The following is a 14,757-nucleotide window of genomic DNA, read 5'->3' as shown; positions in this document are numbered from 1 at the left end:
AACTCAAGCTGCTGCTACACTTTATTTTATTTATCTAAAATTAAGCACTTTTAAGATGCACATATTTTCAAAAGCTATTTTATTTATTTTCTCTATTTTATTTGTAAATGCAGCCCGAGAGGAACATTACACATCCACGGTATTTTACTGTATATCTGTATAGTTCAATTAATTGACAATACATATTGTTCTTTTTGAATTGCACTTTCTTTATTTGATTGGCAGTCAGTTGCAGCATACATTTGTTCCAGAAGGTGGCAGCAGTGCAACATACCGGATACCGGCTGCCGTTAAACACCAAAGAAGAAGAAGAAGAAAGGAAGACAAATAAGAAGCACGAAACACTACCGGTTTTTCGTGACAACAGCAGTGAGGTAAATCTATAAATTAACCCAGATGTATGTTGGTGTAAAGGATAAGTCTGTGAGAACAATATGTGGAGTTGCTGCCAAGCCACGCACCTAAAGGGAACCTACCACATCAGTTAGCATTAGCATGCTAACGAGTCGTTGTTCGTTCAACCAACGTTAATGGTACACGCCGTATCAAATAAGCCATATCCGTTTCCCAGTTTCACTTTGTATTCTTGGATGTTGCACCCATCATTTATACATTTCATTAATGGTGGCACTAAAACCGTGTGTACATGTTGAAGCTAACCGTTAGCCCCCAGAGCCCGTGTCTCTCCGGATGGACCACACGCGGCTGCAGAAGCTCAGTCTCCATACTTCTGTTTCTCCTCGGGTTGAAGTAAAACACGAATGGAAAACACTTCCAAACAAATACATCTCACGTAATGTCTTGTACGTAACTGTTTTCATGTGTGGCTTGTTTGCATCGGTGAATTTCGTTCAGCCATCGACACAAAGGAACGATGCTTCCTGTTTATCTTAAGTCCTGTAAGGTCATCAGAAGCAGGGACGCCTATTCACTATGGGGTCAGATGCGTCTCCTACTGAATGCACACAGAAGGATACACAAACCCACTCTATTTCAGTTTGTATTGTATTTGTGTTTTTCTATGGTTTATTCTTATATATATGTATGTTGCATTGTTGGAGGAGCCTGGGATGATTTTCATGTCCATAACTACACTGTAGTGCATGTATCAATACAACCTTTGAATCGTATATGTATAATCCAAATATGTCTTGGAAGAACATTTCAAATCAGCTAAAAAAAGTTGAGGGGTGTGGTGGATCCCTACTTACTTATTTGCAGGTGTTTTCCTGTCTATAATGCAGTGTGAGGGGGGAAATATTTATTTCATTGTGTGTTGCTTATTGAAGGCTTCTCATGTTCTTGCTTTGAATCTCAGATTGATCAGACACAGAGTGGCAGTGCGTTTCATAAAGAGCCAGTGATTCTGCACACCACAGAGACAACATGGACTCTACAACAGCAGCACCAGCATGGTATGATGCACACACACTCTTCACAGTACACCAGGCTATCGTTAAGGTTTTAACGGTTCTACTACTTTTATCGATACCGCTTATCAATCCGGTCTTTTAACGGTACTCTTATCGGTTCTTTTGGAGAGAATAATAAGGTAAACTAACTAAACAAATTGTGAACAAAATTAACATTGTTTTTTATTTAAATTAAATACATAATATTTCACATCAAAAGAACCAACAATGTTTTAACAAATCGTATTAAATAATGTGATGACAGAACTGTAAAGAGAATAGCTGAAACTTTAACAAACTAAATAACTCAGTTTCCTCTAATCATTAACCCATGTTTGTATCATGTAGTTAACTCCGTGTGTTGCTGCTAGCATACATAACACCTGACGTGGAAACGTTACTCGTGGATGGGGCTACAGAGCTGCTAGAAAGACAGTGGAACCCGGTGCATTCCTCCGTCTGCATGCGGTGCACTTTTGCTAAATGTTTAGACAAATTGCTCGTGCTACCGCTACGGTTGGGAACCGAAACTCGGTTCCAGATGAGAACCGATAAGAAAATGCCGGGTACCCATTAGGGATGTAACGGTACACGTACCCGTACCGAAATAATTCGGTACGGGCCCTTCGGTTCGGTACAGGTGTGTACCGAACGAATATAACGTTAAACGTAAAAAATTGAGAACGTGAACAACTTTTTGGAAGTAATCTCAGGTGCTGTGTTGCAGCATTCAGAGTAATTTGCTCACATTGGGTTCAACGCGTCATAGAGCGAGCAAGTCATTTCATTGGATGAGAGGCATACTATGAGAGCTGGTCAGAGGGATGCGTTCAAATGTAGTCAGTAATTTGAGGAACTGTCGAAAATTAATGGCGAACGCAGATAAAGTTGAGCTCGAAAATCCTCCAGCATCATTGAAGTCTCCGGTTTGGGAACATTTTGGTTTCGCAGTTACGAACAAGGATGACGGACAAAGACAGGTGGACCGAACCAAAGCTGTTTGTCGGCATTGTTCAACTAAAATTGGTTACGTGGCTGGCAATACATCAAACTTGCACACTCTTGAAAAGGCATCACCCGAACGTGAATATCACCGGTACCAAAAGAAAAAAGACTGAAGTGCAAACCCAACTCCCACTAGCATGTAAGCCTCCACCACTCGCAGAGAGTTCAGACCGAGCCAAAGCTATTACAAACGCCAAATATCCTTATGTTTCCATGTTAGCAAAGCGCTACCTGGCTGTATCTGCTACCTCTGTCCCTAGAGAGAGGGTGTTCTCCACAGCAGGAGACATTGTTAGTTGCAATGTGGACAAGTTAATTTTTCTTTAAAAAAACATGAAAATACAATGACAAGCAAGTCCTAATGTCAAACTGGCTGCTTAGGAACTAGTACAGTACAGTTCAAATACAGATTATTTCAGTTCATCGAAAAGCTGCACCTTAATGTTTATTTTATATTTTTTTGAGTGAAGATTCACAGTTTAATAAAAAATAAAAAACCCAAAACTAATAGTTTATGTTTTGTGAGTACTAGTAGCCTACAGTAAAGTTCAAATACAGATTATTTCAGTTCATCGAAATGCTGCACCTTAATATGTATTTTATTATATTTTGTATTTATTTGAGTGAATACATTATTCACAGTTTAATAATAATTAAAAAAAAAATATATATATATGTTTTGTTTTGTGAAAAAAAATTCTGCTGTACCGAACCGAACCGTGACCAAAAAACCGAGGTACGTACCGAACCGAAATGTTTGTGAACCGTTACACCCCTAGTACCCATACAAAATACACAATTTTGGTTCTGCTTAACGGTTCCTAAATGCGGTAGACCCTGTATTCCAGCGGGTCCGTCTGTGCCGCGGTGACCCGGTGGAATACAGGGACTGGCCATCTGTGTGTTCTGGAGAATCACAGAACGGCCGTTCGTCAGCGGGCCGTTGACGGCCGGCACCGCCCTTAATTTTTTAAACGGCATCATGTAAGTTGCGGCGACAGAGGTCCACAGTTGCCCCGCAGCGAGGCTCCCCCGCCCTCCAGTAGACAGTTCACGAGCTCAGTCACTTCATAACACCAAAGATGGGTCGCGGTAAACGCTCTGAAGTGAGGCTCCACTACACTAAGAAAGAAAAAGACAAGGCACAGAGCTATGCCTGTCTTTTGGTAACGAGCATTCTCCACATCGAGACGGGTAAAGTTTAACCACACCTCGGAGCGCGTTCTCTCCACCGTGTGTGTTGCTGCATGTAGCAGCTGTGTGTGTTGCTGCATGTAGCAGCTGTGTGTGTGCTGCATGTAGCAGCTGCGTATGTGTAAACTGTCCCGCCCCTTCGCACACAGACGGGAGAGAGAGATCTCTCGTCTGGATTTGAAAGATCGAAAATACTAAAAAGAATCATAGACGCACGTTTGCAGTCTTTTTGCATATTAGAAACGGAGTCAGCTTAGATGTGTGCTGTTAGTGACCCTGCTTCACTATGAACGCACCACTCCTCACCTATGGTTGCTGCTCGAGTTTGACCTCTTTCCCTCTCCGCAGGTCTTTGATGTAGTCGAGCCTTGCAGTTGAGATGAGTGATCAGAAAAATGGCGGTGACCACGAGGATGACTTAGACGAGCTGTCTGCCAGTGATGAATCTGAGCCTGAAGGAGGACTCAGCAGTGCTCCGTTTGACCCCGAGCTGGACGACGATGATGATGATGATGATGATGGGGGGGAGGTTGTGCTCTCTGCTCCTCCTGCTGGACGCCTCGTTCAGAGTCCATTCAGTCTGAGAGGAGGGGGCTCGGCGTTCTCAAACCGCAGCCACAGCATCTTTGAATGTCTGGACAGTGTGGCCCGCCTCGCCTCCTCCTCCGCCTCTTCTTCTTCCTCCTCCTCTTCCTCCTCCTCTCAGAACCACCGCCCCGTTTCAGACGGAGTGTTCGCCCGTCCTCTGCCTCCACCTCCCAGCAGGAAGACGAGTCAGCCTGCGCCCAGCTCCCCCACACCAGCGAAGAAGAGAGGAGTCCCCGACTACCTGGTGCACCCTGAGCGCTGGACCCGCTACAGCCTGGAGGATGTGACGGAGACCAGCGAGCAGGGCAACACCAGGGCCGCCCACAACTTCCTGTCCAGCCTGCAGCAGAGCAAGGAGCCGCAGGAGAGTGCTGGGGACTCAAACCTCCAACACAAGATGGTCTTCTCCAGACCCAGCGGGCTGAAGGAACAACCTGCAGATCCACCCACAGCTGCTACAGGCAGAGATAAGGAGGCCCGCCTCCGGCTCCTGGAGGAAGAGGAGTGCAGGAAGAAGGACACACGCCTCAGTCATCTGGAGGAAGAGGATGCCGTAGAAGAGAAAGAAATGGCTGAAGCAAGGAGAACCGAGCAGAGGGGAGGAAATGCTGAGGAAAAAGACACAAGGGCAGCTGTGGGGGGGGCAGAGGAGGAGAAGAAGAAGGTTCAGAAAGGTGTGCAGGAAGGGGAGGACGTCCCCTCCTTCAGGAAGACCAAGCGTAAGAACTACAGGACGAGCGCAGGACAGGAGGACAACTGACTGTTCATGGTTCATTTCAATGTGCTGACATTACTGTTCTCAGAGCAGCTTCAGCCAACACTGAGCTCTGGAGTGAACTATCTGTTTCCATGTCATCAGGCCTGGCTTACCACTCAGTAAAGTAGGCTAGTTTTACACCCACGGCTGAGGAGTGTTTCTTTCATTTCCTGGCTTCATGTTGTTGTGTTCCAATGTAAAGTGTTGTCTGTTCAAGAGTCAGACGTGGTGTTAGCATCAGCTCAATGAGCCACAGCGGAGCGCTAACAGTGAGACGCTGCCTCTGTCTGACATCAAAATGCCATTGTGACTATCATATTAACTGTTATATGTGCTGAAAATAAAAACAAGCATGAAGAGGGGCTGGGTTTAAACGGAGGGCTGAACCTGGGAGGGGATTAGATTCAGTGTTGTCTTAAAATGTCTTGTTGCATGTTCTGTATTTTGGAATAGTCTTAAATAAAAAATATTGATTTGTATATATTTTCTGTCATCCTTTCAAAAAACATTCAAGGCTATTGTTTTGACAAAAAAAAATTGCTTATTGAAAATGAGAACTAATATGTTTATTCCCAAATTCAGAGATGAAATATTGAATGAACATGTCTCTAGAATTTGTTTCAATCCTGCGGTGGATGACACTGTCACTGAGGTTTCTTTAGATAAGCAGATCAAGTACATCCAGTCAGCAGTGTGACGTCCTTTATCTCCTCGACAAGTCTTGGGTGAGAATACCAAACATTGACAAAATATGGATAGTGAACATACATATTTATTATGTAGGTGTAAAATCTATCTGAGGGACACGTAAAGTTCCGTTTGTGTTACCTTTTCGAAGGACTACGCAGATAACAAAAGTTGCATAGCACTTTAATACGTTATATTTTTATACTGAGGTTTATTAACATGCTGTGTTTGACACAGAGTACACAGTGTTGATGTTAAAGCTCCGAAACATGTGTTAGGATATAAAACATGATTGCTAATGGCAGGCAGTGATTGGTCAGGGTGAGCAGTTTATTACTTTTGTTCTCTAAATGTCTAACGGTTGAAACTAACGCTGCACCAAATGATTCTGTTCATGTCATAAATAGAAGGTGGGCAGAGCTCTGAGACTCATCCGGCTGTTTGAAGTAAGGGGGGGGGTCACTCAGTGTTCTATCTGGGGACGATTTGATGCTAACAGACCTTTCAAGGGTCTTTTTTTAAAACACAGATAAGAGAATTGGCAAGTGGCTGGAGAGGAGCAGTCAAAACAAGCCTCGGTTCAGAAGTCCTCACCAGACTGTCTGCAAAGTCAAATTGTTTCCAAATCAGATTTCTTAATGAGTTTGCTCAGCCGTGTATCCTGACACCAACATCATGCTGTCTTTAACAGCGTTCTGTATGTGCTATCCAGAATCTGAGGAGAACTTGCTCTCCTGTACCAGTCGTCATTTAAAACATGCCTCTCCATTAAAGGAAGAGCCCGTGTGCTTTCAGAGGACAGCCTTGTGAAGAGCGCTCTATCAGCTGGCACTATCAGCAGGTCCTCCAGCAGAGGAAGGCTGATGTCTAACGGTTTTAAAATGGATCCTAAAGACAAGAGGGAACTGAGCGTGCCAAGTGACTCATGTCAAGTGGACATCCTTATCTGTGAAAGATGGGTTGGCTCCCTCTTGCCATGGCTCCACGGCTCTGAAGGCAGCCAGGCAGTGCTGGAGGACATTCAGACGGAAAGCAGGGTAACGCAAGGGCCTCAGATATTAGAATAATTTAAGACATCAGAAGTAAGACGAAAGGGTAAGACAGAAGGCAGTGTAGATCATGAGTGTATCCCGGATCAGGTTTACTGCAAGGTGGATTAAGTTCTGAGTCCAACAGGGTAGAGGTTCAGGAGGAGCAGAGGTGGATCGGTCCCATCAAACTGCTCCTTTCAGGCCACCATGACGGAGTGGACCCTGCTCAAACGTCTCCTGGATGCCGTCCACCAGCACTCCACCATGATTGGTCGCCTGTGGCTCACGGTCATGGTCATCTTCCGGCTTCTCATCGTTGCCGTGGCGACTGAGGACGTGTACACTGACGAGCAGGAGATGTTCGTGTGCAACACGCTGCAGCCGGGCTGCTCCACCGTCTGCTACGACGCCTTCGCTCCCATCTCACAACCACGCTTCTGGGTCTTCCACATCATCAGTGTGTCCACGCCATCCCTCTGCTTCATCATCTACACCTGGCACAACCTGTCCAAGTTGCCCCACGCCAGCCAGAGGCAGGGGCCTGCACAAGCCGGGGTCCCAGGGCAGGAGGACCCGGACTTAGGGTGCCGTGGCGGACAGGAAGTGTACGACCGGAGCTGCGACTCCGACAGCTGCTCCATCCGCTCTCATAAGCATCTGGGTCACAGCCTGGCAGATGTGCTGGAGGGCATCAACGTCCAGAGCCTTCAAAGGGAGGGCCCAAACAACAGGGGGCCCTTGAGCCATGCCCAAGCTTGCGCCCTCAGAGAGGGGGGTGCGGAGGCTCAAGTGGTCTCTGGAGGAGTTCTGTCCAAATGTTACATCTTCCACGTGTGTTTACGGGCTGTCCTGGAGGTGGGCTTCGTCCTGGCCCAGTGGAAGCTGTTTGGCTTCCAGGTGCCTGTCCACTTCCTGTGTAAATCCCCCCCCTGCAGCCAGGCGGTGGACTGCTACGTGTCCAGGCCCACAGAGAAGACCATCTTCTTGCTCTTTATGTTTTGTGTGGGAGTTTTCTGTATAATTCTCAACGTGTTAGAGCTCAACCACCTGGGCTGGAAAAAGATCCGGCAGGCTGTGAAGCTGAGGGAGAGGGGGTCCTGGGGGGTCTGCCCCGGTATGAAGAGAGGCTATGAAACTTTCCCTCCTGACAGCCCCTTTCTCACACCTTCTTTAGGCTTCAGAGACGTGACCAGCACCACCTCTCTGCCCACTTTGGACTTGGTGGTGGGTCACCAGCCTGACTGGACCTGTGCTGTGAACTGTGGCAGGATGAGGGAGGCTGAGGGGGTCAGAGAGACCAGACCGGAACCCCCAAAGAGACAAGATTCTAAGAAAGGGGGGAGGAAGCCACTGAAGAGCAAGAGGGTGATCAGAGAGTCCAAACAGATGAGTGCCGAGGTCTGGATCTGATCTGAGGACATGGGGAACATGTTGCCGCCTTCACTTCTTTTACAGAGGATCTCACTTTGGAATTTAGAGAACCGAACAAAATGTAAAAGTTTAAAGGATTGGTTCACCCGAAAAACAAAGAAACACATTTCTTTAATTACTTTTTGTTAAAGTAGCTATGCAAAATTAAAGTTGTGATGTTCACAGCATAGAGATGTGGTATATTTCAGTAACATCTTTAAAAAATATTTATTGAGGATATTTCCTGACATGTTTTAACACTTTTATAAAGGCTTTTTCTTTAACACAAAGATGTTAAAATAAAAACCTTCCTAGTCTATATTTTCTAGAACCAGCACATTGCTTTCGAGAATAAATATGGTTCTGGTGGATTATTAGAAATAAACGTTTGGATGCCCACAAAAAACATGAACCAACGAGTTGTGCATTGCTAGGTAACGGATAACATAAACGGAGTGGCTAGACTTCTGAGGTCAGATACAGTGTTATCAGGCCCTGCAGTATATCCGCCTTCATGGAGATAATAGGGTTCATGTTTGGTTAAAACTGTTCAAGAGAAGTGTGTTAGTTCAATGTTGTGGTGATTGTTGAGTCTGGACTATGCCATTACACGATTACAGTTTTCTAATATGTTGTCCACTCTGTGTATATCAGTGAGGGTGACTGGGTCATCCAATGGCCTGCTGGTTAAGACGCGTACTGTATAACTGCAGGCCGGGGACCCTGTTGAATGTCATACATCTCTCTATCTTTCGGTTCCTGTCTGTAACTCTACTAATACTTTAAAAGTAGGCAAAAATAACAAACTAAATATCAGAAGCAGCTCTCAGTATATTGCAACACAATTCTCCAGAACCAGCAGCTTCAGCATCAGCTGAATTAACACCTCTGTGAATCATTTCCAGCAAAAACTGAACATTAGTCTCTTCATGACACGAAGTTGATTGCAGTTATCTGTTTTTAGCTGCTCCTAGTGTACCAAATATATGCTAACCTGAGTGTATACAGTATATGTATGTATAAGAATAAATCAATATGATGTCTTTATGAAGCTGGATTTATGCCCTGACCTGGGGCCTCATTTATAACGCTGTGCGTAGGATTCACATGGGAAGGTTGCTTACAAAGCAAAAAAATAGGTACAGACATTTTCCGATTCACAAAACATTGCGTACCGGCGAGGGAAGTGCGTACGGCACGCCTATGGAAGCAAACAAGAGACAGAAGTATTTGAATTTTATTAGACACCGAATTTATAGCATTGAAAATAATTACTTTGAAAATCATGTATCTGAATTTTTTTTGTGAAATAAAAATGTAAAAATTGAAGTTAAAAACATTTGAATGTTCAAATTCAGAACCCAAAAATGCAAGTGAAACAAATTCGAATGCACAATTTCGGTGTATAAAATTCGACGTAAAAAATGTCGGTGTATAAAATTCGACTTCCAAAATGGCGATGCAGCATCATCCGGGCTACTCAGACAGGATAAGCAATCGAGCCCGAATGCAATCAAACCGACTTCTGGCCTATCAGAGCAAGGCTTTGTCAGTCATGTGATCACAACAACCCGGGAGAAAAATGACGGAGAACAGTGGGGCTTGGGTAAGTAGTCAGTTTGTGCTCTTTATTTTACAAGCAGCGAGGGCTCGACAACATTTGTATCTTACATTAGCTAAATGAGTGAAGTAGCCTTGTGCCTTGCTGTTAGCAAGCTCCGTAGTTATCATTAATTGAAGTGAATCACAACGTTACCGTGTCCTTTTGCAACCCAGTCTCATGGCATTTCGTGTTCACCAACACGATTTTTAATCTATTGATTCGTGTTCACCAACACGATTTCCCCCTTTTTTTTCGTGTTGCACAGCACGATTTTAAAAGCAATGTATTTCTACTGGTAATATGTTTCCTGCCTGCAGCACGTCTTTTTCTCCGGTCGGGTCTTGGAAGACCGGAAGCTGTGTGGTTCATAAAAACAAGTTATTTTTCCTTCTAATTTGTTATTCTTTTCAAAATAACACACTGTTATTTACTCACCAATAACACACAATTATCCTTGCTTTTATGTATTGGTTTAATTTCATAATCTCGGGCTTTTTTGGCGTCCGTCAGGAACTGAATTTCAAAATAAAAATAACCGGAAACAGACGTAGGAGTTTAGGATGGCCAAAGACACTACACTACCCATAATCCCCAGCTATCGTTTAGGACTACAGTCCCCGTGATTAATCTTCAAGCTCTGGGATTGGATGTTGGAGTAGAGCGTCAAACAGCTGTTTGAAATGGAACGAAACCACGCCAGACTATCCAAAACTGGAATCGAACGCCCCCCCAGAACTACACATGCTGGCTATTGTGTTTCGCAAAATGTTCTATGGGACGTCTCTACTGAACGTTTTCGTTTTTCCCACAATTAGAAGTTGCCAGTATTAAACACATTGGTGTTATCAAATGTAAAACATATAATTAATAAATGGGTGAAAATCGCTTGTGTCCATAATGCGCAGCATTAATATATTACATTACATTGCATTTAGCTGACGCTTTTATCCAAAGCAACTTACAATAAGTACATTCGACCAGGAAGACACAACCTTGAAGAAAACAGAATCATATAAGTACATCAGGTTTCATAGAGCCAAACATTTCAAGTGCTACTCAACTGGCTTTAGGTAAGCCAGTCCTTTATTAGTATAAAAGTGCTTCGTTAATAGTTCTAACGCTCGAAGTGGAGTCGAAAGAGATGAGTTATCAGTTTGCGCCGGAAGATGTGCAAGCTATCTGCCGTCCTGATGTCAATGGGGAGCTCATTCCACCATCTTGGAGCCAGGACAGCAAACCCACGTGTTTTGGCCGATGGGAACTTGGGTCCGCCTCGCAGCGAGGGCGCAACGAGTCGTTTGGCTGATGCAGAGCGTATTGCACGCGCTGGGGTGTACGGTTTAACCATGTCCTGGATGTAGGAAGGGCCAGATCCATTCGCAGCATGGTAAGCAAGTACCAGTGTCTTGAAGTGGATTCTAGCAGTTACCGGAAGCCAGTGAAGGGAGCGGAGGAGCGGAGTGGTGTGGGAGAATTTAGGAAGGTTGAAGACCAGACGAGCCGCTGCATTCTGGATGAGCTGCAGAGGTCGGATGGCACATGCAGGTAGACCAGCCAGGAGGGAGTTGCAGTAGTCTAGGCGTGAGATGACGAGAGCCTGGACCAGAACCTGAGTCGCTTTCTGAGTCAGCTGGGGACGTATCTTCCTGATGTTGTAAAGCGTGTATCTGCAGCAACGGGTTGTAGCAGCGATGTTTGCAGTGAAGGACAGGTTGTTATCTAGGGTCACACCCAGACACTATATATATGACAGCTCATTGTTACTTTGTAATTCTACTCCACTACAATTCAGAGGTTAACCTGGTATTTTTACTCCACTACATTTATTTGAGTTACTTTGCAGATTCTGATTAATGATGTGAAATATAAACAACCCTTAAATCAGACTTTAGTTACACCTGAGTAAAATTCAGGGAAGGTGATTGTCAAGTGCCAACAATCAGGAGAGATATTTGATAGTTGGTGCTTGAGAAGACCAAACATTTATCTGCAATTGACATGAATGGAAACGAGTAATAAAGTATATTCATTACTCGTTATTCTCTACTAATAGTTAATTAAAGACTGTATATTATGGCTATTTTGCACATCCCTTTCAAGATTTCAAGATTTTCAAAGGTGTATTGACATATCATATACACAACTACGGTGTATGCAATGAATGAAAATCTTGGGTCACAGGTTCCTCAACAGTGCATTACAAGACATCTATCAATATGTGTGTATACCTCCACCATTAAACTGTCATATTCTGCACATTTCTTATACTATCTACATACATAAGAGTATAATTCATATGTATAATATCAGTTAAAATAAGTGCTTCAACATAGTTAACATTGCAGGAAAACAATATATTAGACGTTAAGTACTTTGTCAGGCTTAATATTTATCTGTAGATACCCCCAAAGCTTTTTTCTTATTTAAAAGAAGACCTTAATCTAAAGTATTATTTAATGTTTAAATAAAGGTTAATTTGTTTTTCTGTTTTGCACCTCCTCCTATTAATATCTTTGTACATCCTGCACTAAACTGTTTTATTGTAGAGATCACTTATAGTATCTTCTTGATTTTTTATATTCTATATTTCTATCACAGACCTTCTACTTTCCTCCTATGAAAGTATGTACTCTTAATATTATTTTAATCAAATATAACACATAAAAACAATAATTCAATAACGTGCTTTAACCACTAGGCGGTGCACACAAGGTACACACAGCCATAATAACTTTGTATTATTAGTGTAGGAAACTTATGTATGTACAACATCTGAAGATGTGTAGTTTTATTCATGCATCACATAATTTTACAGCATATTGCTATACTATTTCAAACTCAGTATTTACATTCTTATATTCAAAGAAAATCAGTAATATCTTTAAAAACTACAAGTCCTTTTATATCAGCTGTGCACCGTTATGGTGTAAATTAAATATAACCTATCTATGAATTAGATCCAATGTAAAAGTCAGCCGAATTAGTGTTGATACTGCAAGGAGACGTATTGTGTGAAGAGAAATTGAAGATGTTTTTTAATTGTTGATATATTTATGATCCACGTCAAGTATTCAGTTTCGGCGGCATTTCTTCCAGTTTGTCCAAAGGTCTTCTCATCAGGGCTCTATAAATAAAGAACTACGGCAGATCTGTAATATGTAATGCAGCCGAACCGTGTATTACAATGCCGTTATGTGATGACTTTTGTTGGAGTTTTGAGGTTTTTACAACCCCACTCTGCTCCGCGTGTCGTTTTGACGAGTCCTGCTTAAAATCATAACAGGAAGGAAATCAGACAGAGAACACCCGGATACCAGTTGAAACAATAATCTGTTTTAATTATCAAAGGCAATAATGCAATGCAATATAATACATTACAATACAATATAATATACTACAATTATATTGTAATGTGTAAGGAGTATGCCGGCCCACTCCTGCCCTGGTTCGCGTGCTGCGGAGATCCTTCCGGTCCCGACAGCATGTGAAGAGAGAGCGAACGCCAGGAATCGACAGGAGATATACCATAATAAGAAGGAGGGGTTAGGTCAGCTGGTCAGCAGAAAACCAAACAGGCTCACTTTGCAACAAAACACCTTATCACACAAGTCATGTGTTTCTTTATGAAAGCCATACTTTGTTGGAACTGTAACAGTCATCATCCCATGGCATCCTCAGGACCAGCTCACCAACAACGCCTAACTGTCTCCATAGCCCCAGGCCATCTCTTCCATTCACCCATAATCAGCTCACCCAGAATGACAAGGACCATTGTTTCTCTAATTGTGTGTGACTCAATTCTCCTGCTCCTTTAGGAGTCCTGAAATTAAAGCACATACATTTCTCTCACAAAGATAACACAAAGATTTCATCCCTCATATCTCCAACTTCTGGTTACACAGACTGCTTATTAATTAAACCCACACATATACTATTCAAGACATGTAGACTTCCCTGAAACATGACATGCTAGAGATCTTAAGCAGAATATACTCTCATCCACCGAGCCCCCCCTGTCCTGCATACATACACCTCCCCCACAGAGCAATAAAACCCTGTTTACTCCAACCAGCCCAGAATGTTTAGCCATTTTTAGTCCTTACATTTATGAAAGGATAAAACAGAGAAATCAATATAAAACACAAACACAGGTATTTGTTTGAACAGTATTCACTTAACTGCTACTATTGATAACCACCAGAGAAACCCAAAGGACCTCTTTCAATATCTATCTGGAATTTGCAACAAGACTTTCTGCCATTTCAAATGTAACACACTTCTTAAATATCAGATGATAATAATCTTCAATTTCAAAGAGAAAAGCAAGAACACTCGGAATTAAGTTTTATTTTATTATTTTAAAATGTTTTCCGGATTTCATATCATATAAACACCAAATCCCAGCATGCATTGCGGCTAAAATATCCAATCAGCGAGCTTAAACCATAGCTGAGGATCTTGGGTAATCGCTCGAAATGCCTACGTCTGTTTCCGGTTATTTTCATTTTGAAATTCAGTTCCTGACAGACGCCAAAAAAGCCAGAGATTATGGAATTAAACCAATAAATAAAAGTAAGGATAATTGTGTGTTATTGGTGAGTAAATAACAGTGTGTTATTTTGAAAAGAATAACAAATTTGAAGGAAAAAAAGATTTAAAAAAATACAGATTTCAGTATTCTGAGGCTCTGAGCCCCATTTATTTTCCTCACAGACGGCAACAAAAGTCAGAAATTATACGATTTAAAATAAAAGCAATAATTGTGGCTTGATATTGAGTAAGAACATGTTTTTATAAACCACACAGCTTCCGGTCTTCCACGACCCGACCAGAGAAAAAGACGTGCTGCAGGCAAGAAACACATTACCAGTAGAAATACATTGCTTTTAAAATCGTGCTGTGCAACACGAAAAAAAGGGGGAAATCGTGTTGGTGAACACGAATCAATAGATTAAAAATCGTGTTGGTGAACACGAAATGCCATGAGACTGGGTTGCCTTTTGTGTGTGTGTGTGGGGGGGGGGGGGGGTGACGGTTTGCAAAGTAACGTTACGATCACTTCGGTTAGAT

The 14,757-nt window shown here is 42.8% G+C and overlaps 2 protein-coding genes across 2 annotated transcripts; both read left to right on the top strand.

Annotated features, from left to right (window-relative positions):
* Window positions 1-3,868: 3,868 nt before the first annotated feature.
* On the top strand, window positions 3,869-5,435 carry tssc4 (tumor suppressing subtransferable candidate 4). Its single transcript, XM_034229132.1, has 2 exons — window positions 3,869-3,877; window positions 3,973-5,435. The coding sequence occupies exons 1-2, from the start codon at window positions 3,869-3,871 to the stop codon at window positions 4,957-4,959; spliced, it is 996 nt and encodes a 331-aa protein (XP_034085023.1). The 3' UTR covers window positions 4,960-5,435.
* Window positions 5,436-6,881: 1,446 nt separating this feature from the next.
* Window positions 6,882-8,084, top strand: cx36.7 (connexin 36.7). The gene has a single exon (XM_034229141.1). The coding sequence runs from the start codon at window positions 6,882-6,884 to the stop codon at window positions 8,082-8,084; it is 1,203 nt and encodes a 400-aa protein (XP_034085032.1).
* The last annotated feature ends 6,673 nt before the right edge of the window (window positions 8,085-14,757 follow it).

This window comes from Gymnodraco acuticeps, unplaced genomic scaffold (assembly GCF_902827175.1).
Source record: "Gymnodraco acuticeps unplaced genomic scaffold, fGymAcu1.1, whole genome shotgun sequence".
NCBI classification, from domain to species: domain Eukaryota; kingdom Metazoa; phylum Chordata; class Actinopteri; order Perciformes; family Bathydraconidae; genus Gymnodraco; species Gymnodraco acuticeps.
The sequence above is the reverse complement of the archived record's forward strand: the minus strand, read 5'-3'. Positions and strand labels throughout refer to the sequence as shown.

Excerpts from the sequence above, each read along its gene's own strand:
- cx36.7 (XM_034229141.1), top strand. The coding sequence starts at position 6,882 with ATGACGGAGTGGACCCTGCTCAAACGTCTCCTGGATGCCGTCCACCAG.